This window comes from Ictidomys tridecemlineatus, chromosome 9 (genome assembly GCF_052094955.1).
Source record: "Ictidomys tridecemlineatus isolate mIctTri1 chromosome 9, mIctTri1.hap1, whole genome shotgun sequence".
Taxonomy (NCBI): Eukaryota; Metazoa; Chordata; class Mammalia; order Rodentia; family Sciuridae; genus Ictidomys; species Ictidomys tridecemlineatus.
In genome coordinates, this window is record NC_135485.1 from 12,173,176 (window position 1) to 12,198,433 (window position 25,258).

At 45.9% G+C, this 25,258-nt stretch overlaps 1 protein-coding gene across 2 annotated transcripts in view; it reads right to left on the bottom strand.

The window, feature by feature from the left end:
- Positions 1-25,258, bottom strand: part of Fam184b (family with sequence similarity 184 member B) — a 105,626-nt gene that overhangs the window by 5,906 nt on the left and 74,462 nt on the right. For both annotated transcript variants that reach the window (XM_005318940.5, XM_078021123.1), the window contains 7 exons: positions 16,238-16,341; positions 11,671-11,800; positions 10,300-10,512; positions 6,540-6,693; positions 5,154-5,317; positions 3,838-4,010; positions 1,581-1,727 (listed from right to left, as the gene is read on the bottom strand). In XM_005318940.5, coding sequence (XP_005318997.2) covers positions 1,581-1,727; positions 3,838-4,010; positions 5,154-5,317; positions 6,540-6,693; positions 10,300-10,512; positions 11,671-11,800; positions 16,238-16,341 — 1,085 coding nt within the window. The remainder of the gene's footprint in view (positions 1-1,580; positions 1,728-3,837; positions 4,011-5,153; positions 5,318-6,539; positions 6,694-10,299; positions 10,513-11,670; positions 11,801-16,237; positions 16,342-25,258) is intronic.

Consider the following 25,258-nt stretch of genomic DNA (forward strand, 5'->3'; position numbering starts at 1 on the left):
TCAAGCAGGCTTCAAGAGACTGGGATGTAGCTGGGTCTGAGCAGGAAAATGCCACTACCCACTGGGAGGCCAGCAGGTCCCCTGGATGCTGACATGGCTCTGGTGCCATCTGCTGGCAGACAGGTGCAGCACAAGCCAGTCTTCTGAAGCCAGATTCTCCTGTGGTGAGGGGAGAGGGGGGAGGGGAGAGGGAGGTTTGGGGCTGCAGAGGACCCCTAAGGCCTGGGGCTTTCGGATGAGCTGACCTGGGCTCTAATCCTGGTGCTACTTTTTCCTTCTTATGTTACCCTGAGCATAGTATTTCAACCATGGGGTGGTTGTGAGAATTCAATGAAGTAACGGATACCCAGCACATGACAAGTGCCCATTAGATAGATGGTGGCTGGAAAAACCTTTCAGTGAAGCTTTTGGATGGTTCCTTTTGCATTGGAGACAGTGGAGACCAGTTTCTAAGAGTGCAGGCTAAGGGCCAGACAGATGACCTCTTTATTTACTTAGTGCTGTATAATCTTGGGCAAATGGATTCACCTACCTGCACCTGCATTATAGTAATATCCTCCTAAATGGTGTCCCTATCAATCACCCCAGACCCCTAGCCTCATCTCTCAGCAACCAGAAGTGACTCTTTTTTTTTTTAGTATTTATTTTTCAGGTGTAGTTGGACACAATACGTTTATTTTATCTATTTATTTTTATGTGTTGCTCAGGATCGAACCTAAAGCCTTGCATGTGCTAGATGAGCGCTCTACCACTGAGTCACACCCCCAGCCCTAGAAGTGACTCTTTTAAAAGGTAAATCAGACTTTCCATTCCCAGGGCTTCCCTGAGGACTATAAACACAAGTTCCTTCCAGTAGAGGGCAGATCTCAGCCAGCCATTCCCTAGCACTCACTCTCACTCCATTCACCCAAACCAGCCAACTGACTCTTCCCAGTCATGTGACATAGGCCCTGGGGCCTTTGTACTTGTTCCTTCAGACTGGGTCTCAGATGATCCTTGTCACTCTGTACACTTATCTTGTCTTCTAGCACTTTCACTATCTGCTATGAAGTTAAGTATTTGCCTATTTCTTATCTGAATCCCCACCTGGAACTTGTGAGCACCATGAAAGCATAGTCTTTTGTTCCCTCTTACAACTTTTGAGATTAAAATTGTGCACAGAACACAGTAGGCCCTTAACAAATACTTGTTGAATGAATAAATGAATGCACATAGACATGCACAAGGGACTGTGTTTTCTTCATCTGGGGGGTGAGGGAGGACAGTTTCCCCATTGTGAACATTAAATGAGATGATGTGTGTTCAAATAGGGCAAACACTCACAAAAATGTAGCCCAGGTCCTTCTGATATTTTTTTCCAAGTGTAAAGGGTAAACCAGGCCCATGAAACAGTGTTCATTTTCTCGGATAACCAGTGCCCTGCAGCCTTATAAGATGAAGAGCCACCATCCTCATCTGCCAGGAACGGAGAGGTTTTCTAGCAGGAAAAACTAGGAAAACCTAGGGACACCAGGATGGTCCCCTTCATAAATGGTACATCTGCTAGTGTCTCCCTCTCTGGGGCCCGGGGTCTTCCTTACTCAGCTTCCAGGGCCGCCAGCCTGGCCTGGAGCCGGGCCTGGGCTCCACTGAAATCAGCCACCATGGCCTGCATCTCCTTCCTGTGTTCCTGGCGAAGCGTCTCCACCTCCCTGGTCCTCTGGGCTTGCTGGTCCTCCTCCAGCATCCTGGGTAGACAGAAGCACAGCCAGGCTCATTCCAGCTCCAGGGACAGCCAGCCCCTCCACACTCCACCGAGTGGGATGGTTTAGGTGACTCTGGGTAGAGGGAAGTTATGAATCTAAAATCAAAACACTCATGAGAGGAGCTGGGTCTGAATTGTAGGGTCCACGGGTTCCTTTGCAGTTCTCTCCCACTCCGGCATCCATGAAGGAGAGCCTGAGAAGGAGGCAGGCTTCAGAGGAAAAGGGTGAGGAACAGACCTGGAGGAGAGCCCAGGAAACATTCCCCTCTCTTGGAGCAGCTGGGGAGACCCAGTGCCCTGGGACTCTGAGACCTGGAGATCCCCAGTCCAGGTGGAAAGGCAGCGCGGGATGGAGTAAGAGCAGCACCTGGGGCCAGGCTTCCTGCATCATGGCCTCCTCCCCACTAGCTGTGTGACCTCAAGCAAGCTGCTCCTAATTTGTGTCCTCTTCTGCTAACTGGAGGTGACAGTGGCACCTACCTTATGAGGGTCATTACCAGGAGGACTTGCATTAATACATGTCTAGAACAGTCCATGGCACAAAACCCATGTTCAACCCTTAGCTACCATTTGCCTAAAACTAAGGTGGAGTATTAAGGGATCCCCAGGTGAGCCATGGAGGTAATTCACTCTGATAAAGGACATGCAAATTTCCATGTAATTGTACTTACTCCCAGGAGAGGATCTCTTCCTTTCCTCACTTGAAGGGTGGTAGGCCCAGAGTGATTCGGAGTCCCAACTGCGGCCCAACTTCCTTATTCTGGGCTCTTGCCCAGGGTCACTTGGTGAGGCACTATCTGAATCTAAGGTGTCCCACCAAGTGGGCTGGTGGCCATCCCTCAGATGAGCCTCAGGTCTGCTGCTCACTTGGGGCCAGGTCTCAGGACCATGGCCCAGTTGGGGCCTGAGTTACTTCACAGCCACAGGAGCCTGGTTGGAACCCTCCTCCCCTCACAGTGAGCCGAGGACTCAGAGTGACGCCCCTCTCCTGGTGGCAGCTTCCCTCCTCTGGGCATTAGAACAACTGGGGCCTCTTTCCACATCCGGATTCCAGGGCCCTTCCTCAGCTCTACTGCAACTAGGGGAGGCCAGAGTGGGTGTTTTTAACAGAGCTCTTTTGCGGGCATCTCTGCCTGAGAACCCATGTTACCCAGAGCTACCTGAGGCTACAGGACACCTCTCCCTTGGTTAATCTCAGTCAATGCTTCTGCCTAGAAAAGGGGGATTCATCCCTTGTCCTGAGGAACTCCGGAAGGAAGAGGGAAACGAAGGACTCACACCCAAGATGGATATGGTGACTCTGCAGCAGCAACTCCTTCAGTACTGAAAATCTATTTAATTATACTCCGGCCCCAATGAATCAGAAACAGTAGGGATAGAACCCAGTAATATATGCTCAACAAAGGTTCCAGGGGATTTTATTTTATTTTTTCCGTGCCAGAGGTTCAGCTCAGGATTTTGTGCCTGATAGGAACATGCTCTACCACTTTTTTTGAAAGATTAATTGATAAAGTTCATTCTTAAAGAAACTAAGAAGTCTTGCTAAAAGTCCTATTAAAGAAATTGGATTTGTATTAAAAACTTTCCAAAAGGGATAAAAGGGCAGTGAATTCAGGACTGATAAGTTAGTTACTAACCTCCACAAAGAACCAACACAGTGCTTCCTCCATGCTGGCACGAACCACCTCTGCACACACCTCGCTGCACCCTACCACTGCCCCAGGCACATTTTTCAGATGAGGAGCCCCCAGTCGGGAGAAATCAGCTGACTCATCAATGTCACAGTTAAAGTGCACAGCACGGTTTGAACTATCCCACCATACTTTCTCCAAAGGCCTGATCTGAGAACACTTTGGGGGTCTTCTAGGTATGAGTCTAGGTCTGATGAATTCTGTGGTTTGCAGGGACATGGGGTTCCCTCTCCTATGGGGCAAATCCTATTTGGAGATCTAGGATTCCCAGAACACCAGTACCTTGCAGAGGTCAAAGGAGTAACATCCCGGATTGTTAAGGTATTAAGGAGTCTTTTTGGAGGGCGGGGGCGATTCCCATCTCCTGCTCCTGAGGGGCAGTTAAGCCCCGCTCTGACCCACCTGTGCTGCTCACGGAGCTGCAGCACCTCCTGCTGGTGCTGCTCGGCCTCGGCGCGCAGTCGCAGCAAGGCGTCCCTGAGCTGAGAGCTCTCCTCCTGCAGCCCGCAGCCCTCGCTCTGCCCCTGCTCAGCGACGTCCGGAGGGGAGATGGCCTGGCCCGGGCCGCCCCCATCCTAGAGAAGCAAACCAAAACCGGTGCTTTTAGGGGTTGCAAAGGTGGACAAGGCACCACAGGCCAGTGCGCTGCAAGAAGATGGAGGCCCGTGCGTGCCCGCCCAGCCTGCAGCCCCCGCCCAGGTGTGGCCCAAAAAGAGTTTAAAACTGGTGAACCACGAATGTAGCTCACATCCAAACAAGCAAGGCACTTACTTCACCTGTTGCCTGCTGCTTGCCTTTGCCATTCCCTCCACCCGGAGGGCCTCCCCACCTAAGCGTTACCGCCTAAGGGCCTAACAGGGCCCACAGTAGTCTGGAGTGCCAACAGTAAGCTCTCCAGGAGCTTGAGGGTGGAGCGGTCTGGGTGTGCAGGAGAAGCTCCCCCGCCCCACTCCAGGCCGAGTGGCCCTTCCTCTGCCACCCAGGGTAAGCTGGATAGAAGACGGGCAAGCATGACAGTCTGGAGTTCACAGGCTCCGAGGACAAAGGGATGGTGCGGATGCCAAGGGACCCGCTGGGAACGTGGCTGGAGACACAGGCTGTAGCCAGTGGAGGCTTTTCAATGTCAGTCTGGGGGCATTTGGAGCTTATTCCTACGGGAGCCACTGAAGGCTTTTCACAAAGTAGTTCTGGGCTTTTAACCAAATACCCAAAGCCTAGCAAAGGGCTGAAGGAGAGGGGCCTGGACTGTTAGGAGGTCCCTGTGCTACCTGGCTGGAATAGGAGTTAAGGACATGCAGGGAAGGGGCTGATGGGCAAGGTCCAGGCAGAAAGTTGGACCTCAATGAAAACAGCGAGGTGTACATGAGGAGTCTATCTGGGGAGGGTTTTAAGAAATTCTCATGCATATCCCAAGGAGTAACCCAGACTAGTAGTCTGGGATGGGAGGTGTCTGGCACCACACCCTGAGATGCCACTGTGCCTGAATTACAAATAATGTGCAGCACTTAAGCACTATTTTTTGCTTTTCAAAGATGAAAGTCTGTCAGTTCACCAAATATCCCTCCAGATCTGGGGAGAAGAGTCTTGCCATTTCAGGCAGGGGAATGAGCCAGTACCAGTGCCTGTTGTCCATGGGCTCATGCTGTGCCCCAAATGCTGCTCCAGGAGGGCAGAATGGGGTAGGGTGGGGTAGGCTATGGTGGGGCAGAGGCACTGACCTCTGTGATGATGGCAGGGTCCTTGCTGTCTCCTGCACATGGGCCAGTGGCCTGCCGTCTGCCCAAGCTGCCCAGAGCCTTCAGCTGAGCCTGCAGTGCCTCCAGCTCCTTCTGGTGCTCAGAGCACACAGCTCGCTGCTCTGATAACTCCTGCCCCAGGGATTCTGCAGAAAGAAGAGCAGCAAAAGGTCACGGTCATGGCTGAAGTCTGTCCTGCAGGGACAGTCTTTGGGATGGGGTTGAGTGGGTAGCTGCTGAAGGCTTCAGGCTGAGTCTCCTGAACTTATTCCAAGATAATAGAAACAGAGTAACATGTATGGAGCACTAAATATGCTGTAAACCCTTTGAGAACTGTTCTCATTTAAGCCCCACAACCATCTTCTCTGGTGCATATTACCCCCCACACACACACACATCCTCTGCTCCCATTCATCTAAGCTCCATTTATGATGAACATCCTGGGATAAGTTGCCCAGAGCCACACAGCTAAGTGGTGGAGTGGGGATTCGTCTTTAGTCTGAACCACCTGCTTGGCCACTGCTCATTGGTAGGATGGGTAGCAGGTGAGAGTGGGATGGCTGAGCCCAGGGCCCAATCCTGAGGCAGCAGTTGGTCTCAGCACACATCAGGAAGCCACGGGAAGAACAAGGAATTATCAAAGGACCCAGGGACTTCCTTTGGGGTCAGTGGTCTCAAGTTGAAAATCTTGAAGTTTATATCAACTCTTGAGACAAAGCATTTGCAGGTTCTCCATCCCATGGGCCTGGGATCTTGACTGGATCATGGAGGCAGGAGATGGTGTGTCACCCCAATAGGATCTGGACCAAAACCAGGAGGAATTTACTCATATAAATCAGTATTGGAGCTGGATTGGGAAGTTTGGCTCCAGAGTTCTTCGCTGCCTCCATTAACTTTCAGAATCCTTTTGTGAGTGGTTTTTGATGTGGAAACAGATGAGGGGCTGAATATCATGTTGAGAGCACACAAAAGAAGACCAGGAAAGACTGGATTAAACCTTCAGTGAGAGGCTGAGGCAATCCCTCAATCTGGGAAAGCTCAGAGATCTGACTTACATTTAATATTAATAATGACGTTAATATCTATATTCCCTGGGCTCCTATTATATGCAAGATACTCCTATTATATAGAACTAATATTTCCTTTAATTCTATATAACTACTCTATGAGGCAGGGACAATTGTGACTCCATTTTATAGAACAGGAAAACGAGGCTCAGGGTGAGGCACCCAAGTGGCACAGCTGTTGGAGGCAGAGCAAGGTTGTTGCTCTGGCCTGCATGCTTTTAGGCCCGAGTCCCTGCTGGCCACTGGTTTCACGTGGCCCCTGCAGGTGGCCAGGCACTTGAAGACTGCAGGCGGGGTGTACCTAGCAGCAGCGCTTGCTGTGCCTGCATCCTCTCACGCTCCTCTTGCAGCTCTTGCCTGGCCTTTTCCTCCAAGGCCTGGAGCTCCAGCCGGTGTGCCTGGTGTTGCATCTGGAGGCTGTGGCTGGATTCCTTCTTCAAGCGCTCCTCTATGGCCTGTGGGCAGAAGCAGGAGGAAGGAGGCATAAAATTGGGCGTTCATTACTCAATTGTGGAGGGCTTGTTAGGCTACGGGGATGCTCTAGCAATGGACTGGCCATTTTGTACCACATGAACTCACCCCCATCCACAGCTGATTGGACCAGAGAAGACATCTGTTCCATGGGGGCCCAATCAGAATTCTTTCATTGGGAATTTAGTGTTAGGACACGGAGGAGGAAGGGAATGAGACAAAGGGACAGGTACAGACACTGACTGTGTGGCTACAGATTTAACACACTCAGAAGCACTGAATTGTTATGGTGTGGACATGAGGTGTCTCCAAAAAGCTCCTGTGGATGCAGGAATAATCAGAGGTGAAATGATGAGACTATGAGAGCTTTAACCTAATCAGTCCAACTTAGTTCAAATGGACGGCCTGGGTGCTAACCATAGGCAGGTAGGGTCTGGCTGGAGGTGTGCCCTGGGAGGGTGCACATTTCTGTGACCCTTTCCCCTCCTCTCTCTGCTTCCTCACCCCATCACGAGCCAAGCAGATTTCCTGTGCTAGCCCATTCTGCCATGATATACTGTCTCTGTACACTGTGGGCCCACAGCAATGGAATCAGCCATTTATGGACTGAGACCTCTGAAACCCTGAGCCCCAAATAAACTTTCCCTCCTTTCAGTTGTTCTGTTCAGGTATTTTGGTCACAGCAATGTGAAAGCTGACTAAAACACTATCTTCTATCTTTCCCGGGATGAGGGGGCAGAGGCACCTGTGGTAGGTACAGAAAAGGCCACTAAGATGTTCATGTCTGAATCTCTGGAAACTAAGTATGTTACCTTTCATGGTAAAATGAACTTGGCAGATGTGATTAGGTTCAGGATCTTGAAAAGAGATTATTCTGAATTATCTTGTAGGCCTCAATCGCAAGAGTCATTATAAAAGGGATACAGGGGTTTTGTGGTGGAATTTAGGAGAGAGAGGGAGAGAGATGTGAAGATGCTGGATGACTGCCTTTGATGATGCAGGATGGGGCCAGGAACCAAGGAAAGCAGGCAGCCCCTGGGAGTGGAAAAGGCCAAGAAGCAGACTCTCCCTAGAGCCTACTGAAGGGACTCAGCTCTGCCAACACCTTGATTTTCAGATTTCCGACCTCCACAAGTGTCAGGTAACAGGTTTGTTTTGTGTTAAGTCCCAAGTTTGTGGTGATTTGTTAATAGCAGCAATAAGAAACAAATACAGTTTCTGCTGTGTTTTTTCTTTTTGCAACCCAGAGAGTTCCAGTTAAAATAGGAAGCTAGGGCTATTAGAGATGACTTGGCTTTCTTTAAGTCACACAGAAGAGAATACAGGAGTTTTAACCCCAACTCCTTTTAATAAAGGAAGAAAGGGTCTTAGAAAGTAAAGGATCTGCCTGAAGACAGGTAGGGGGTGTGACCCCTGGGGGCAGAATCCATGAGTCTCTTGTTGGGGAGAACTCAGCCATCTTCCAGCCAAGTTACTGAACCCAGCAGGAACTCAGAGCCTGCTCTCCCAGGCTCTGTCTCTGCTCCTCCCCAGCAGCAGGAGGAGGATGTCTTATTCCATGGGAAACTCTGTCTTGTAGTGGCAAGCCTATGCAATGAGAAGACAGGAAGGCCTGGCCTCCTGCTTTCAAACCGTCTGACTTCCCTCCTTTGGCACTTACACTTGCTGCAAGGCTCAGAGAATGCTGATCGGTAATTTTTATGTCCAGGGAAGTGGGAACACACAGGGCTATAAAAGAGGGAGGCAATCTCTAACTCTGTGACCATGTCCCTGTCTCTAGGGACAGCAGGGATTCAGGTCAGCTGCCCACTGTCTTGCAGAGAAGCCCCTGACAGTGATGACCACTCAGGGTGCTGCACCCAGACTTTGTATCACATCAGACACTCATCTCTGGTGAGTGCTCCAGTCTCCATGGGGAAGTTTATCTGTCCTTTTTGTGGTCACCTTGGGGTTTCCCAAGGGTCCTGATTCCACCTGTCTCTCACATCTTGTACTGTATAAAGTCTCCTTTCTCTGTGCTCCCCAAATACTCTGGACAACTCTCATGGCTCTGGCCCGCTAAATTACAGCAGTCTGTTTTAGTGGCTACCTGTGCCCTTGGCGCTGAGTCCTAGGAGGACAGGGTGTTAATCATCTGTTACCTCCCACGCTCAGCACCATGGCAGCTCACAACCACGGCCTGATAAGTATCTGTAGAATAAATAAATGAGTAGCAAGAGTGGACCTTTTAAAAAATGAGCTCTTAGCCATGTCTTAATAAGTACTTTACATGTATCATGTCTTTTAATCTTCTCAAACATGCCATTTGATACATACTATTATCTATCATTTTATAAATGAGGAGACTGAGACCCCCACAGAGGAGCTAGGTGACCTGCCCTGGCTCACACCTTGTAAGTGATTAGGTCCAGAGCTTGAACCCAGATGGCTTATTCTTAATTACTAGTCTGCACCAGCAATGCTGGATGTTGGCTCCTACCAATCAGAATCAGCACTTAACCTCTTTGGTCTCATTTTAGAACCATCCCCATGCAGACTGAAGCTGCAATGAAGAACCCTGAATCTGGTTCTAGAGTTTCCGAGCACTAGGACTTGGAGCCCGTGATGAGCAGAGTGCCCTTTCCTCTGCCCTGGCTGGGCCTCAGATCCTTCTTCATGTGCCTCCCAGAACCCCTGGAGCTTTCCCTTACAGGTGAGCAAAGCCTCAGGCTTCCTCTGCCTCTGCAGTGGTTTAGGGTCTGCAGCCCCCAGGGGAGGGGAGAAGTCCTGACAAACATGAAAGCCAGAGCTACCCAACAGCGGATAGCCTTAGAGCGTCTCATTGACCAGACTGTTCTGCAATTGCAAACTAAATTGGAAAAAGACAGAAAAATAAAAGAAGCAAGGGAACTTTTTTACTTGAGTACCTGGTAAATGTCAGGCAGTCCAGCGCATTATCTCACTTCTTCCTTCTTTCCTCCCTCCCTCCCTCTCTCTCTCTCTCTCTCTCTTTCTTTCTTTCTTTCTTAAAGGTTGTTTTGCTTTTTTATCAGGGCAATATGGACATATATTACAAAGAACCAAAAAGTTAGAGGTAGAAGGTGCTGGATGAACTTTGCCTAGATGGCCTGATGGATTCAACATCATTTGGGCTGACCACCACCTGGCAGCTTCCCACAGCCTTGGGAGCTCTTGATGCTAAGCTGCTCTTTCTCAGCGTGGAGCTCCCCTCCCCCTTTCACTGCTGGCCTGGGCTCACATTCCCAGCATGCCTCATGCGCGACATTGCTCAAGTCGGGAAAGCAAGTTGTTCTTACCAGGACACATGCCCTTAGGAGAAAGCGGCACCAGAAGCCTAAGGGACAAGTCTGAGTCCCTGCCTTGCCCCTTACTACTATGTGACCTTTTGCAATTTTGCTGAATTTCTCTGAGCCTCTTTCCTTGTATGGAAAAGGTAATAGGATAATAGTGACCTTGTGTGATCACGTGGGTGCTGGAGATAATGGACAAAAGGCCCTGGGGCGTCAGGTGGTGCGCAACAGGGGCTGACACGTCAGGGGCCTGTCAGGGGCCTGAGAACTGCACGGCTTGGCTCCCGCAGTTGCCCCTACCTTGAGCTCCTGCGTCTTGGCCTTGTCCAGGGCTCGCAGGGCGCGTTGGTGAGAGGCCTCGAGCTGCGCCTTGGCGGCCTGGCTCTGCTGGAGGCTGTCCTGGAGCTCGCGCCGCAGCCGCTCGCGCTCCTGGTCCGACAGCTGCTGGAGCTCGCGCAGGTCCTCCTGGTAGCTGCTGGTGCACTGCTCCAGGGCCCGCTGCATCTGCGAGACCTGCCCGCCACCGCGCGCCTCAAGACGGCCGCCCCTGCCCTCCCGGACTGTCCCCCTAACCAGAGCTTTCTGACATTCTCACTAGCTGAGCCTCCTGTGTGGGGCAACTCTGAGGAGTGGAAATGCCAGCCGAAGAAGAAGAACCCGGGTGGCAAGTCCTCCAGGGCAGGGGCAGAGGGCTCTGCTAGAGCCACCCATGAGGGAAAGTGAGGATGTTCTGGGACACAAACCCTCTAAGAGAAATCAGGAGGGGCCAGAACATTCTCCCCGCAAGGTGGCCTCCCTCACCTCCCTCAGGGGCTTGATTCTCCATCTTGTTTCTTCCTGAGGCTTTTTCCCATGAGTCATTTAGAGGGAACTCCAGCCCCTCCACCCTTTCCTGCTCCTTTCCTGAAGACCCATCTCCTTCTAAGGTACTGCATGATTTGCTTATTTCTTACTCTAGTACTTTCTGTCTGTTCCAAACTCCTCTGCTAAAGCACAAAACACAATTGTCCCTCTGTATCTGGAGGGGACTAGATCCAGCACATCTATGGATACCACATAAAACAGTGCCGAATTTGCATCTAACCCGCGCACATCCTCCTGCATACTTTAAGCCATCCCTACATTCCTTACTATACCCAATGGCATGTAAATGCAATGAATAAGGGCAACTATGTAAACAGTTGTCAAATTCTATTGTTTAGAAAATATCAAGAAATAAAAATCTGTACATGTGCAGTACAGAAGTAGTTTTTACTCTTAATTGTTTTCCATCTGTATTCGATTAAATTCAAGGTTGGAGAAACCAAGGATATGGAGAGCGGTTTATTGTATTCCCACCACTGTTGCTAATGCGTGTGTTCCTTATATATGAAATACCATATATAACATTCACTGTTCACTGATGTATCAACAGTGTGTCTATGAGCACAGTAGGAGATTTTGGGGGGCAGTACGAGGGAGTGAACCCAGGGCCTGGCACATGTACCGTGATTGCTCTACCACTGAGCTTTTGAATAGGGCAGAGTTTGAATAAATAAATTAACAAAACCAAGAATCCTGCCTCGTCCTGGACTCTAATGCCCTCTCCAGCTTGAATGGCAGCCTGCCCTAGTGCTTCCCCAGAGTTGTCTGAAGAAGGAGGCAGGTCTCACTCCATGGGAAGTCCCCTACCTGGGCTTGCAGCCTGGCCTTCTGGCTTTGCCAGTCCTCCTGAAGACGCTGGATTTCAGGTGCCTTTTCCTTCAGCAAAGAGCCCAGTGGAAGTCGTGGGTCACTTCTCTCCTTGAGGGGCACTTCAATCCTTGGAAGACATGAAGACCACATCACTAAAGATCCTAGGGCTCAGAATGACACAGCACACCATCTCAGCCACTCTGCCTAGAGGAGGTGGCTCCAGGAGTAGTTGGTATGGTGAGAAACATCTTGTCTTTCAAAAAGCAACCTGACATAGACATCCTAAATGTTACTGCACAGGATTCTGCAGGAACTACCTGATACCCATTTTAATGGATACTTAATAAATGATGACTGACTGTCAGAATGTTTGAGAGCTTAGAGTTCTTTTGGGGGTCCCTGGGAGCTCCAAAAGAGAGGTTTGTATGGTCTAAAGGTTTTCACAACTTTTCCTTCATATGAAAGAAAATGAAACAACCGCACAGTACTTTACGCTTTTCAAAGCATGCTCATAACTTATACTGGCTGTCCCCAGGTATAAATTGACGGATTATAAAGAAGCCTCTACAGAGAGAAGATGTGAGGGAAGGGGAGGGGGCATAGTAGGGGATAGGAAAGGTAGCAGAATACAACAGTTACTAATAGGGCATTATGTAAAATTGTGGATGTGTAACCGATGTGATTCTGCAATCTGCATTTGGGGTAAAAATTGGGAGTTCATAACTCACTTCAATCTAATGTATGAAATATAATATGTCAAGAGCTTTGTAATGTTGTGAACAACCAATAAAAAATTAAAATAAAAAAAATAAAGAAGCCTCTACATATGAAAGCATGAACCCAAATGGCTATTGAAAGCCACAATAGTTTCTTCATTCAAGATAAGACGCTGATGAATGCCTTTGAGGGGACCCTCCCCCATTCCCAGCTTCCTCAGTTCTGAATTTTTGATCTACTGAGAAATTCAAATGTTTGGACTGGGCTGCTAAGTGTTTGTCTTGTTTGACAATGTACAAGGATGGCCTAGGGTGATGTTTTGCTTCCCCTGGCGAGGACATTAGGCCAGAGGACCAGAGTTCAGGGGTTTAGGGGCCTGGGCTGTGATGGAGGACATAGGAAGAGGTCTCTGCTTAAGAGGGCCCAGCAAAGGGTCTCAGGTGGGGGGTTAAGGAGGAGACAGTCAACAGGGACCCTGAAAGGAAAAGCAGGATGCTGGGAGCAGCAGCACAGCCACATGGCTGAGACCCTGAGTGCTGGGGGTGAACTGCCCAGCTTCTCATTCCAGGGCGACTATGTCCCAGTTGTCCCAGTTATGTGACCTTGAGTGAGATCTTCAAGCTATTTGGACTTTGAGCTGCCTCATCTATAATAGGGCCAACAATTGTATCTTTTACTTGGATTGTGATATGGCTTAATAGATTTAATATCTACAAAGTACTTAAAACAGTGTTTGGTACACAGTAAGCATTATATGAAGAACTAATTAAATATTTAAAAAGAGAAGTTCTATTTCTTTGCATTCTAATTCTCTTAGGTTATCTTCAAGCTTTTTGAAGATGTACTAAATACAGTTTAAGGAGCAAAAAACAGGGCATACCTGGGTCTGAAACAAACCTAAGGTTAGGAGAAGGCTGGAAAGGCAGAGAGGATAGCCCAGAGCAAGAGTGACAGGTGGCCCCCAGGGCCACTGTGTGGAGCAGGTGAGCTCTCCTGGTAAATCCTGGGGAAGGGACTGGACTTCCTCCCAGGACATGGGCTCATGTATTATTATTTAAATGTTTAATTGAAGTGAAATTTACATATAGTGAAATGCAAGTGTATGTTAGTGAATTTTAATATAAATAAATATTTATAAACAAATATATACAACCATGAAATTAACATCTCAGTCAAATGATAGCGCATTCAGATCTTTCCATTTATTGGAAAAGTTACTTAGGCAAGTTACTTTGTACTTTTCTATTCCTCAGAAATCTTCCAAATGAAGTTCTTTAATAATGGGATCTCTATTTGTTTTGTTTTGTTTTGTTGTGGTGCTGAGGATTGAACCCAGGGCCTGGTGCATGCAAGGCAAGCACTCTACCAACTGAGCTATAACCCCTGCCCAATAATGGGATCTACATTTGAAGATTAAATAGATTCATGCTTTAAATGTGCTTATTATACTTCACCATTCAATAAACATTATTATTTCACCATTATTATTATTCCCTGGAATACCACAAGTGGCAATTTCCCTTTCTGTACTCATTCCATTGCCTCTAATTCCCCTCATCCTAAGGAACTGGTCCCATCCCGCCATCCCACTGTCCTGCCATCCTGCACAAAGCAGGCACAGCTGACTGACCTTACCCAACTCCCCTTTAAATTAGAGTGTGACCTGCTGTCCCTCACTTCATGTCAAAGCCAATGGACAAGCTGCTGTTCTCTTAGAGCCGCTGTGCCTAGAAGGTCAGTTGTCTGTTCCCAGTTCTCATGCCTCCTGGAAGTAACTGCAGAACATGCAAAAAGGAGTCCCACTTCTTTTATATTGCTTAGCTTTTCTACCCACCCCCCTCCAAAAAAAAAAATCTGTGGGAACAGCCTCCAGGGCCTGGCCTCCCTAATCCCTAATTCTCCTGTAGTTGGGTGTCCTTCCTCAGTGACATAGCCTCAATAGGAGAAAAAGAAGGCTGCTGTGATCACAACATGCTGCTGATCTGCCCAGCATCCTGTCATGGGAAAGCCTGTCCCCCTTCAGTGGTGACCCTGTTTAGTCCATGGGGTTTGGGTACAGCTGGCCCTGGGGAAGGGCATATGACACGTGCCTGGCCAAACAAAGTGGGATGGTAAGAATGGCCATCTTGAAGATACAGGTCACCCAGATGGACCCACTAGGTACCTCTTTGAAATTTCTGCCAGCGTTCTCAGGGAAAGAGAGCTTTCTTTCCCTCCAGTATCAGGAGTTCTACACAGAACAAGGTTTATGGCTGCCAGAGACTAAGTGGCAGAGCCAGGATTTAACCTGGAGGCCTGACTCTATTCTGTCCTTGTTAACTGTTTTGCTCATGTGCCTCCTAGAGACTGACACAGAAGCTGGAGAGTGTATGGGACTCTTCTGAGCTGGGGAGTTCACTGGACTGTGTGTTACCCTGCCTGTCAATCACCTAGAGAACTTCCAGATGGCAGGAGCATACAGGTCATCTGCCAGGACCCCACATATGTCATGTGTTAGTATAGGGCAGTGGGACATAACTGTGGTGTCCTCAGAATTACCTGGCACATGTTCTCAAAATAACATGATTGAGAGGTACCCTAGACTCTGTGTATCAGAATCTTACGAGATACTGGAACAGACTGTTTCATGTTGTATCTACTCAGAAAATACTGTCCTCTTCCCCTGCTTGTTGTGGCTATAAGTACATTATAGGTTACATTGTATCTCCCCAAATTCCTATGTTGAAGCTCTAATTGCCAATTTGATACTAGTTTTGATGGAGCATTTGGAAATAATTAGGTCACAAGGGTGGATCCCTCATGATAGGATTAGTGCCCTTATAGGAATAGACATGGGAAATTGATCTCTCTCTCCCTCCCCACTCTGCTATTTGAGAAGATGGAAAAGATGGTCATCTGTAAAGAGTGTCCCAATCAGGCACTGTATGGTTGGTACTTTGATCTTGAATTTCCCACCTTTTAATATAAAAGAAATAAATTTCTCCTCAGTCACCCAGCTAAGATATATTGTTAAAGCAGCCCACTGGACTAAGATGCATAAAAGTAAATGCTTCCCTGCTCATTAATGTAAGTTGTGGTTCCATGACTTATGCTGGCCCATGGAACAAGTGTGGAATAGAATGCAATTCTTTTTTTTTTTATTTTTTAGTTTTCGGCAGACACACATCTTTGTTTGTATGTGGTGCTGAGGATCGAACCCGGGCTGCACGCATGCCAGGTGAGCGCGCTACCACTTGAGCCACATCCCCAGCCCCTAGAATGCAATTCTTAAAGTACTTATCTTTAAGAGGCATTGCATGTTCCTCTTAGCCCTTTTGAGCTCTTTCCCTTTACCATGACAATAACCTGCCCTTAATAGGGCTAATCCCTCAGTCTGGATCCCAGGATGAGAGGGCACATGGAACAAACTTGAACTCTAGTCTGTAGGAAAGCAGTAGCACCTAACCCTCAGCTAGCACCAACTGTACACAAGGCCCTAAGAGGCTGGATGAATCAAGAATAAAGATAGCTCACCTATAAAATCACTGATATCTGAGGATGCTTGTTATAGCAGCAACAGCTGACTAGTACAGGTGATGCAGAGGGGCATTTCCCCCCAGGGACAAAACTTACTACTTTTCCAGGACTGAATCTTGGGGAGGCTTCCTAATCTCTTTGAGCTTAAACTATACCATGACCTCTCTGGGTTGGTGTGGTAATTGGCCACAGCTATGCTAACAACACACAAGATATTCCCTCCCTGAGCATGGTGCAAAGAGCAGGGATAAATACTTGAGGACAGAGGGAATGAATGAATGCCTCCTTCCAAATCTGAGTCCTCATCCGTTAGAGCGCTCAGGGTCTGTACCTTTCTTCTTCGTCGCTGCTGGTTCCTTCTTCAGCTGCTAACTTATCTTGATACTCTTCTCTGGGCAGTGTCTGGGAGGGCTCCTTCTGCTCTGAACATGGATCCTAAGGCAAAAAACAGTGACACAAAGAGATTAAGCACAGTTCCCTGATTTCACCTGGCTTCTTCAACCAGAGAGCAGAGGAGAAAGAGCCCCCTGAGATCCACTGTCTGTGCCCAGCTCAGAGGCCTGGAAGGAGGAGGCCATGATCCCACCATGCCTGAACAGGGCCTGGTTCTGACCACGGCAGTGCTTATGCTTGCGTCCTCTTTTGCAGTCTACCAAGCAATTCATATAGCAGGAGAGACTCAAGTTGGAGAGAATAAGTAACTGGCCCAGGGTCCACCATCACAGTTGTGGAACCGTGGGACTAGTCTGACCTTAACCACTTCAGCCTGTAGAGAGGGATCCCTGCTGGGCCTGATTTGTGGTGTACTCTGTGGTGAGGATCAGAGTACACTACTGACCCACAGCCAGGGGTCAGTAAAAGTGAGCAACTTAGTCTTGGTTATCAGGCCCATCATATAGGTTGTGGTGTGCTGCACCTCCTCACATAGGGTCAGAGAACAGGGAACTTGCTGAAAGGCCAAAAGCATTGAGAAATGGGACCTGGGTGGAGAATCAGAAATGATGGGGGGACAATGAGCTTTCAGAATTCTCACTCAGTTGAATTTGCTCATTTTATCATTCTCTCCTTTCCACAAAGACATAAGGGTACAAAAGACTTTTTAATTTTTATTTTTCCACTTGTAATGGTAACCACTGTCCATGGAAAACAGTATGTTAAGACAGGGTAGGAGCAGATTTGTTGATGTCAGATCTCATCCGTGATAAACTACAACCTGGATTTCTCACTAACCAGGAAGTGTGACCTTGAACCAGCATCTTCCCTTTCCTGAATACACTCACCAACTATAAATGAACTCGTTAGCTTGCATATGTGATTTTCAAACTATATGAAACCTTGGCGGGGAGGGGTCTTGGGATCACTTGGGTAGGAAGGGGCAGAGCTGAGCTCGAGGGTGGGACCCTGAGCTCCCAACCCCACTTGACCTGCAACAAAATGGTTTGGTGCCTTTCCACATACTGAAGTGTCTACATGTCAACAATGCTGAGGTCAACAGTGACATTCACATTGCACAGTGCTCAATCCTCCAGCCTCAGCTAGCTGGACCTCTCAGCAGGATTGGGGTATCTGGCTTCTAGGTCTCCTTTGTCCCACTAAGTACCTCCTTCTCAGTCTCCTCCAATAATACTCCCTCCTCTTCTGCCCCAGGCATCAGAATCTCATCTAGTCCCATGGCATTAAATGCCACACGGATATTGGTGACACATGGTTATTTATGACAAATTTACTTTTCTATTTCCAACCTTTACCCCAATATTAAGATGTGTATACCAACTGTCTTTAATGTTGAATAAACCCCTCCAATTGTGACATGTCCAGACTCTAAACAACCAGACCTGCCTCAGGGCTTGCACAGGCTGATCCTTCTGCCTGAAATGCTCTTTGCTCTGATGCTTACATTCTTTGCTTCCTCACTTTAGTTTCTGATTTTGGACTCTAGCAGCAGGCTCCCTGTGTTCAAATACCAGTTCTTATTGGTGATACAATCTTGGGAAAATTACTCAGGTTGTCATCAGAATTAAATGAACCAATACATATAAAGGCCCCAGGATAGTATTAGGTGCATAGCAAGCACTGGTGTTAATGTGCTATGAGATTGTTGCTCCCTGACCACCTTCTCTAAAACACCACCCCTTGCAGTCTCTCTCCCACCTTGCTGTATGTTTTTCCCAAAATACATCTCACAGTGTGATGTTATTTGTCTACTTATTTGTTCTCAGCTTCCCTCACTGAAAGGTAAGCCCCATAGGGCAGGGACTCTGCTCTGTCCACCAGTTTCCCTGATGCCTAGAATAGCGTGTGGCTTGTAGGAATCACTCAGCAAACACCAAATGAATAATCCCAGATATGTCATGGGTCACTCCAGGAGAGCAGGAGGACCCTGAGCCCACCTTATGTCCTCTGGAGTGAATGGCCTCCGTGTATTCCGTTTATGTGAGAAGTCTCCCAGGCCAGTGGCATTCCACCCGAGCCCTCTGGGGTGAATGTGTCCTGGGTCAACTCATCTGAGCCTGAGCTACATTCCTCAAAACTTCCACCCTGCACACTCCTGGGCCATGTGACTTTGCATTAAATCTGGAGGATGGAAGTAAAGCAGCAGTCACATCCTGATGTATGGACGCTCGATGCAGGGCAGAAGGCACTGATCGGCACACCACCTTGTTGGCCTGGGCAGTTTGGGGACTCTCAGCTTCTTCAGCTTCTTCTGGATCCTCCTTTGACTTCTCCCTCTCCTGGACCAGTGTGTGCAGACCCTGAGGCAGCAGGTAGCCTGCAGCACCCCAGGAGTCCTTAGGTTCCCCCGTCTTGGGCTGCAGGTGTGCTTAGTTTCATGTCAAAGGATGCAGGCCACCTGTGTCCTCCAGTTGGAGCCTTGTTGGCCTCAGAGAATGATACACTTGGAGCTCAGCCACACAGCTGCAGTTTGCCCTTGGTCTTCCCCCCTTCACTCTGCCTACTTGCCTCCTGACAGGCCCTCTGCTGACTTTGGGCCCACCACCAGACCAATAGGCAGCAGTTGAACACAAAATACGTAACTAGGTCCCACAATTATGCCAGCTCAGTTCCTACGCTTAATCTCGTATCCTGTATCATCCCTAGTTTGTTTCTCTGATGGAATCTTAATGGTGCAGACTTTAATCCCCAGATCTGTTTATTCTTCAAGACCTCACTTGACTGTCACGTCCTCCTGGAGGTTTTACCACCTGGCACATTGTAGTTAGACTCTCTCCTGTGGAAGTTCCCACAACAATATTTTGCAGTATCATAATCTTCTCACAAGTATTTATTGATCACTGACTCTGTGCCAAGCATTCTCTTTTGGGGATATAACAATAAACAAAACAGACAAGAGTTTTTCTGCCTTGAATTAGTTACAGGAGCATTTTTCTCCTTTCCTAGACTATAAGTGAATGTAAAAGTAACCTCAGATATAGTTTAAAAGTCTTATAAATCCTACAACTATGGACAGCGGTGACTTGGATCATGGTCTATGACTGTCTCGATGCTGTGGCTCTTTTTCGCTCTGGGAACTTTGTGTGCAAAGGTGCAGGACAAGATTGGTGTCCTGTCTGTGGAAGTTCTGTGAAAAGGCACAGCATTATATTAGTCTTGACCATGAGCTCAGACACCAGATGCCGAGGATAAGAATTCTGAGCATAAAAGATAATTATAATAGTTTGCAAGCGCTGTGACCTTCAAGCCTGCCTGCTTTGCAGAAACTTTCCCACAGAAAACCTTTTGATGATAAAACTTATGTAATAAGTGTGCTGTGTTAGGCCTGGGTCCCTGTTCCTCCCTCAGAGGTCAGTGTCCAACCTGGTCCCAGCTTTCTCTTTGTAAATGTCTGTGTGTCTTTCTTAATCCTTCATTACCCTCACTGGACTTTAGGGTTCGGCCATGCAGGTCACAGCATACAGCCAGTAATTAAGATCCTTTAGTACAATTGTTTTTTATTTATAGCCCTAACCCACTCTTTCTATATGTAACTACTGGACTTAAAGTCCAGTTAGTTGACACCTACTAGTCCCAGTCCCAATAAGTTTGGTTCAAACAATGATATAACTGGATAGTTTACAATCTCCATGTGGACATGAGGCGAAAAGGCTCACCTTTTTGTCCTAGTTTCCAGTATTTGGGGAATTAAAACTGTCTTGGAGATCTCCAATTCCCATAAAGTCTAGCAGCAAATGTAGTCTAAGCAAACAGCTTTACGAGTCACCTGCTATAAATACATGTTCTGTATAAACCTGGAGAACTTGCTTGGTGGAGTTGGAGACAACAACAAATCAGAATAGCATGCATACCACTATGCTGTAAATACATATAAGATGTGCAATTAATCACATCCAGGTTTCAAATTTGGTTACACAGAATTAATTCTTGGTTATGTTGTCAAAACAGGTCTAATTCCAGTAATCACATCAAACATGAACTGATAAAGTTCAACATGTCAACCTATCCTGATGAAAGAAAATCATTCATTAAAAAGTTCTAATAGTGAACCTATAGGCATCTAACAACAGAGCCAAAAACATAAGGCAAAATGACCAAAATTGTAAGGGAAAATGGGAAACTTTATAATTATTATGAGAGATTTTTAATACACATCTCTCAGAAACTGATGCACTAAACTGACAAAATGATCTAGGATAAGAAGATCTGAAAAACAAGATTAATAAACTGAACCTTATAGCTAAAAAGCACTACTAGTTTCTAAATTTTATGTGGTGCGTGGTATGTTAGGCCCTTAACTGTATGAAATAGATACTATCATCCAGTTTAAAGATGATAAAACTGAGGCAAGAGAAGATATATAATTTGCTGCAGAGAATATAATACAGAGCAAAGATTCAAATTATATATATATATATATAAAATATCTTCATAACCAAATCAAGAATATATACTTTCTTTCCATCAGATAGGGAACATTTAAAAAACCGACCCCACATTAAGCTTCAGAGTGAATCTAAAGACAGTTGAATGTATTGATATTCTATAGATTGTGCTATCTGATGACAATGCAATAAAATTAAAGAGCAATAAGAAAGTAGATTAAAGGGGGTTGTGGCTCAGTGGTTAAGCACTAGCCTAGCATGTGCACACCCTGGGTTTACTCCTCAGCACCACATAACAATAAATAAAGGTATTGTGTCCAACTACAACTAAATATATATATATATATATATATATAATATATATCTATATATATCTTTCTCTCTCTCTCTCTCTCTCTCTCTATATATATATATATATATATATATAGAGAGAGAGAGAGAGAGAGAGAGAGAAAGAAAGAGAGAGAAAGTAGGTTAAAAACAAGATAAGCTTCAAAACCCTGAGACATAGATAAAGATATACAGAGGGCAATTTATAGACAAGCATATTTGTTGGAAAACATTCAAGAAGTTAGAAAAAGATCAATGGAATAAACCCAAAGTAAGTAGAAGGAAAGAGATATGAAAGACAAAATAAATGAAACAGAAAAAATAATAAATCTAATCAACATCTGATCAACATCTGAAGGCTTTTGGAAAAAAAAAAAAAGACACATCAAACCTCTGGCAGGCCTGATCAAGGAAAAGGGAAGAAAGAACCGAGAGCAACATGAATAATGGACAAGGATCTCATGACAGAACAGAGATTAAAAAGAATTCCAAATGTACTCCGAGCTGCACGGAGATGTGAAAGGGAGTCTGCAGGATGTAATTTCCGGCCTGATTTATTGACCACTGCCATATTTAAAGGAGCCCTGGGCAGAAGTCCAGAAACCCGAGTGGGGTGAAAACTCCAAGAGCTGATTCACCAGGTACCAACAGCAGCTCCCAGCTACATCACGCTTGCCTATTTCCATACATTGTCTCAGGTTTGCTCAGGATGTTGTGAGGGGGAAAGGAAAGGCCTGTCATCCTCCTTTACATTTGGGGAACTACGTTTGGAGATGTACAGTGATTTGTCCCAGGCCACAGGAGGTGGCATGAGTAGTAGACCCCTCTATTCTCTGACTCCCATCCATGTCATTCCATGTCACTACACAGGCACTCGGATGTGCCATGTAGGCATGATTCCCAGCTGCTAGCATCAGGGCCTAACTCCATGTAAGTTCAAAATATTTTGTGCAAATATGCTGTTAAGAAATATCTACAAAGAGGAGACTCAAAATCAACCAGAGAAAAATGACACCAGTGATACGGTAGAAGGAAGCCCAGACCCTCTTGCCCCCACAAAACATCAATTCAGCAATACTTCATGAACAAATTCCCTATGTGAGAAATCAGAAGCTAGAAAAAAGGCTCCTATACCCTGAAAAAATGCAAAACCAAATTCATCAATGCTGGTAGGGATATTTAGGACTCCTTTTTTCCAGAGTTATTGCCCCTGATACAGCCCAGGCTCCTTTAAATACAGCAGGGGTCATACAGTGGCCCAGAAATTACATCCTGCAGATTTCCTTTCACAGTCTTCATGGTGGCTCAGAAAACACTAAGAGCTGATTCATCAGGCACCGACATTAGCTCCCAGCTACATCACATGAAGAGTACATTTGGAATTCTTTTGAATCTCTGGCCTGTCATGGGATATTTGTCCATTATTCATGTCGCTCTCAGTTCCTCTTTCCCTTTTCCTTGATCAGGGCTGCCAGAAGTTTGATGTATTTTTTTCAAAAAGCTAGTTTTCAGATGTGTTGGTCAGATTTATTTATTTTTCTTTTGTCTTTCATATCTCTTTCCTTCTACTAACTTTGGGTTTATTCCATTGATCTTTTTCTAATGTCTTGAATGTTTCCTAATAAATCAGTTTAAGTCTATAAACATACCTGGCAAGATGAAAACATTATATTTCCCTGATATAATCAGGAAGATACCCTCAGCTTCCAGCTTCACCCAGGAGAGGGAAGGGGTTAGTCTGCATGCCAGGCACCCCAACTTTACTAAGGAGGCTCCCTAGAAAACTGGCTTCCGTCTGACCAATCATGGAACTCTGGCAGGCCTACGACAGTCTAGCTGCCCAGGGGAAAATTGGAGGCAGAGGCTTAGACGGCCAGATACGTAGCTCCCCCTTGGCTAAGAACAGAGTGAACAAACAAAATTCAAAGCTGCCTGCTTTTTGTAGGGAGAGGAAGAGTTAGTAGATGCCCTCCTTCTTACAATGCTGATTAACAGGGGATTCTCTGGTATAGCCAGTTTGTAAAGACTGGAAGTATTTGCTTTTTCTACAGGGCAGACAGGAGGTGGCTTAAGGAGTAGACCCCTCTATTCCCTTACTCCCATCCATGTCATTCCATGTCACTACACAGGCACTCGGGTGTGCCATGTAGGCATGATTCCCAGCTGCTAGCATCAGGGCCTAACTGGATAAAGTTCAAAATATTTTGTGCAAATATGCTGTTAGGGATATTTAGGGCAAACATGTCCCAAATAAAAGGACAAGCTAAACCTCTGCATGGTTGACCCTAATGAAACAGAATTATAAAATTTACCTGACAGAATTAAAACTATCTATCAAGAAGATGCTCACTAACATATGAAAAAAAATGAATGAATACAGTGAGAAATTCAACCAAGAGACAGAAAATGAACATATTTTAAAAGTGCCAAAGAGAAATAATGTAGCTGAAGAACACAATAATTGAACTGAAAAATTCACTAGAGGAGTTCAACAGATGATTAAGCAAAAGAAAGGATTAATGAACTCAAAGGTCATTGGGAATATGCAGTCATAGAAGCACAATTAAAAAGAAAGAAAAAAGTTAAAAAATAAAAAAAAAGCTTAAGAGAATTATGGGACATCATCAAGTGAGCCAAGCCATGCATATGAGAGTTCCAGAAGGGAGGGAGGGAGAGAGGGAGAGAGGGAGAGAGGGAGAGAGGGAGAGAGGGAGAGAGGGAGAGAGAGAGGGAGAGGGAGAGAGAGAGAGAGAGAGAGAGAGAGAGAGAGAGAGAGAGATACACAAAGGACCAGAAAGCCCATTAAAAGGAATAATGGTTAAAGAGCTGGGGAATAAAATGGATATCCAGATCAAAGAACCTAAAGAACACTATATAAGATGAATCCAAAGAAGTCCACAGTGAGACACATTATAATCAAATTGTCAAAGGTCCAAGACATGGAATTTTCTAAAGCAGTGAAAGAAAAGCTACTTGTCACATATGAGAGAATCCACATAAAAAAATAAGTGTATTTTTCAGCAGAAATCTTTTTTTTTTAGGTGTAGGTGGACACAATATCTTTGTTTTATTTATGTTATGTGGTGCTGAGAATTGAACTCAGTGCCTTACACATTCGAGGCAAGCACTCAACCACTAAGCTACAACCCCAGCTCCTCAGCAGAAATCTTGGAGGCTAGAAGGGAGTGGGATGATAATACTCAAAGTAGTAAAATGGGGGGGGGGACTCTGCAAACCAAGAATACTATACCCAGCACAACTTGCCTTTGAAAATGGAGAGAGAATTTCCCATGTAAATAAAGCAGCTGGACTAGATGTGTCTTTCAAGAAATGAAGAAATAAAGAAATTAGAGGGTTGGGGATGCAGCTCAGTGATAGAACACTTGCCTAACATGCATGAGGCCCTGACTGATCCCCAGAACTGAAAAAAAAGAAAGAAAGAAAAATGAAATTAAAATATAACTTGGGATAGACAAAATTGCCAAAAGCAATACTATGGAGAAAAGTTCATAGGTATTAAAAAAAAACTTCATTAAAAAAGAAGGATCTCGATCATTGTACTGTCATGTGTAACTAATTAAAACAAAATTAAAAAATTATATATTCAAAAAAAAAGAGAAGGATCTCAAGTAAACAACCTAAGAGCTATTGAAAGAAAAACAAACTAAGCCCAAAGATAGTAGAAGGAAAAATATGTTAAAGCAAAATAATTAAAATTGAAAACTGAAAAAAAATCAATGAAACCATGAATTATATTTGTTCCTTTCTTTCTTTCTTTTGGCACTGGGGATTGGACCCAGGGTGCTTAACCACTGAGTCACATCCTCAGACCATTTTTTAAATTTTGAGACAGGGCTCTCTGAGTTGCTTAGGGCCTGGCTAAGTTGCTGAAGCTGGTCTTGAACTTGTGATCCTCCTGCCCCAGCTTCCTGAGCTGCTGGGATGATGGGCGTAAGCCTCCATGCCTGGCTGAGTTGTTTCTTTTTGACAAAATAGCCAAAACTAAGAGAGAAGACTCTAATAAAATGAGAAATGAAAGGAAATACTACAACTTATGCTACAGAAATAAAGATTATAAGAGACTATATGAACAACAAACTTGATAACTAAGAAGAAGGGATAAATTAGAAAATTTGAATGGACCAATAGGAAATAAGAAGGTTGAACCACTATGCAAAATTTTC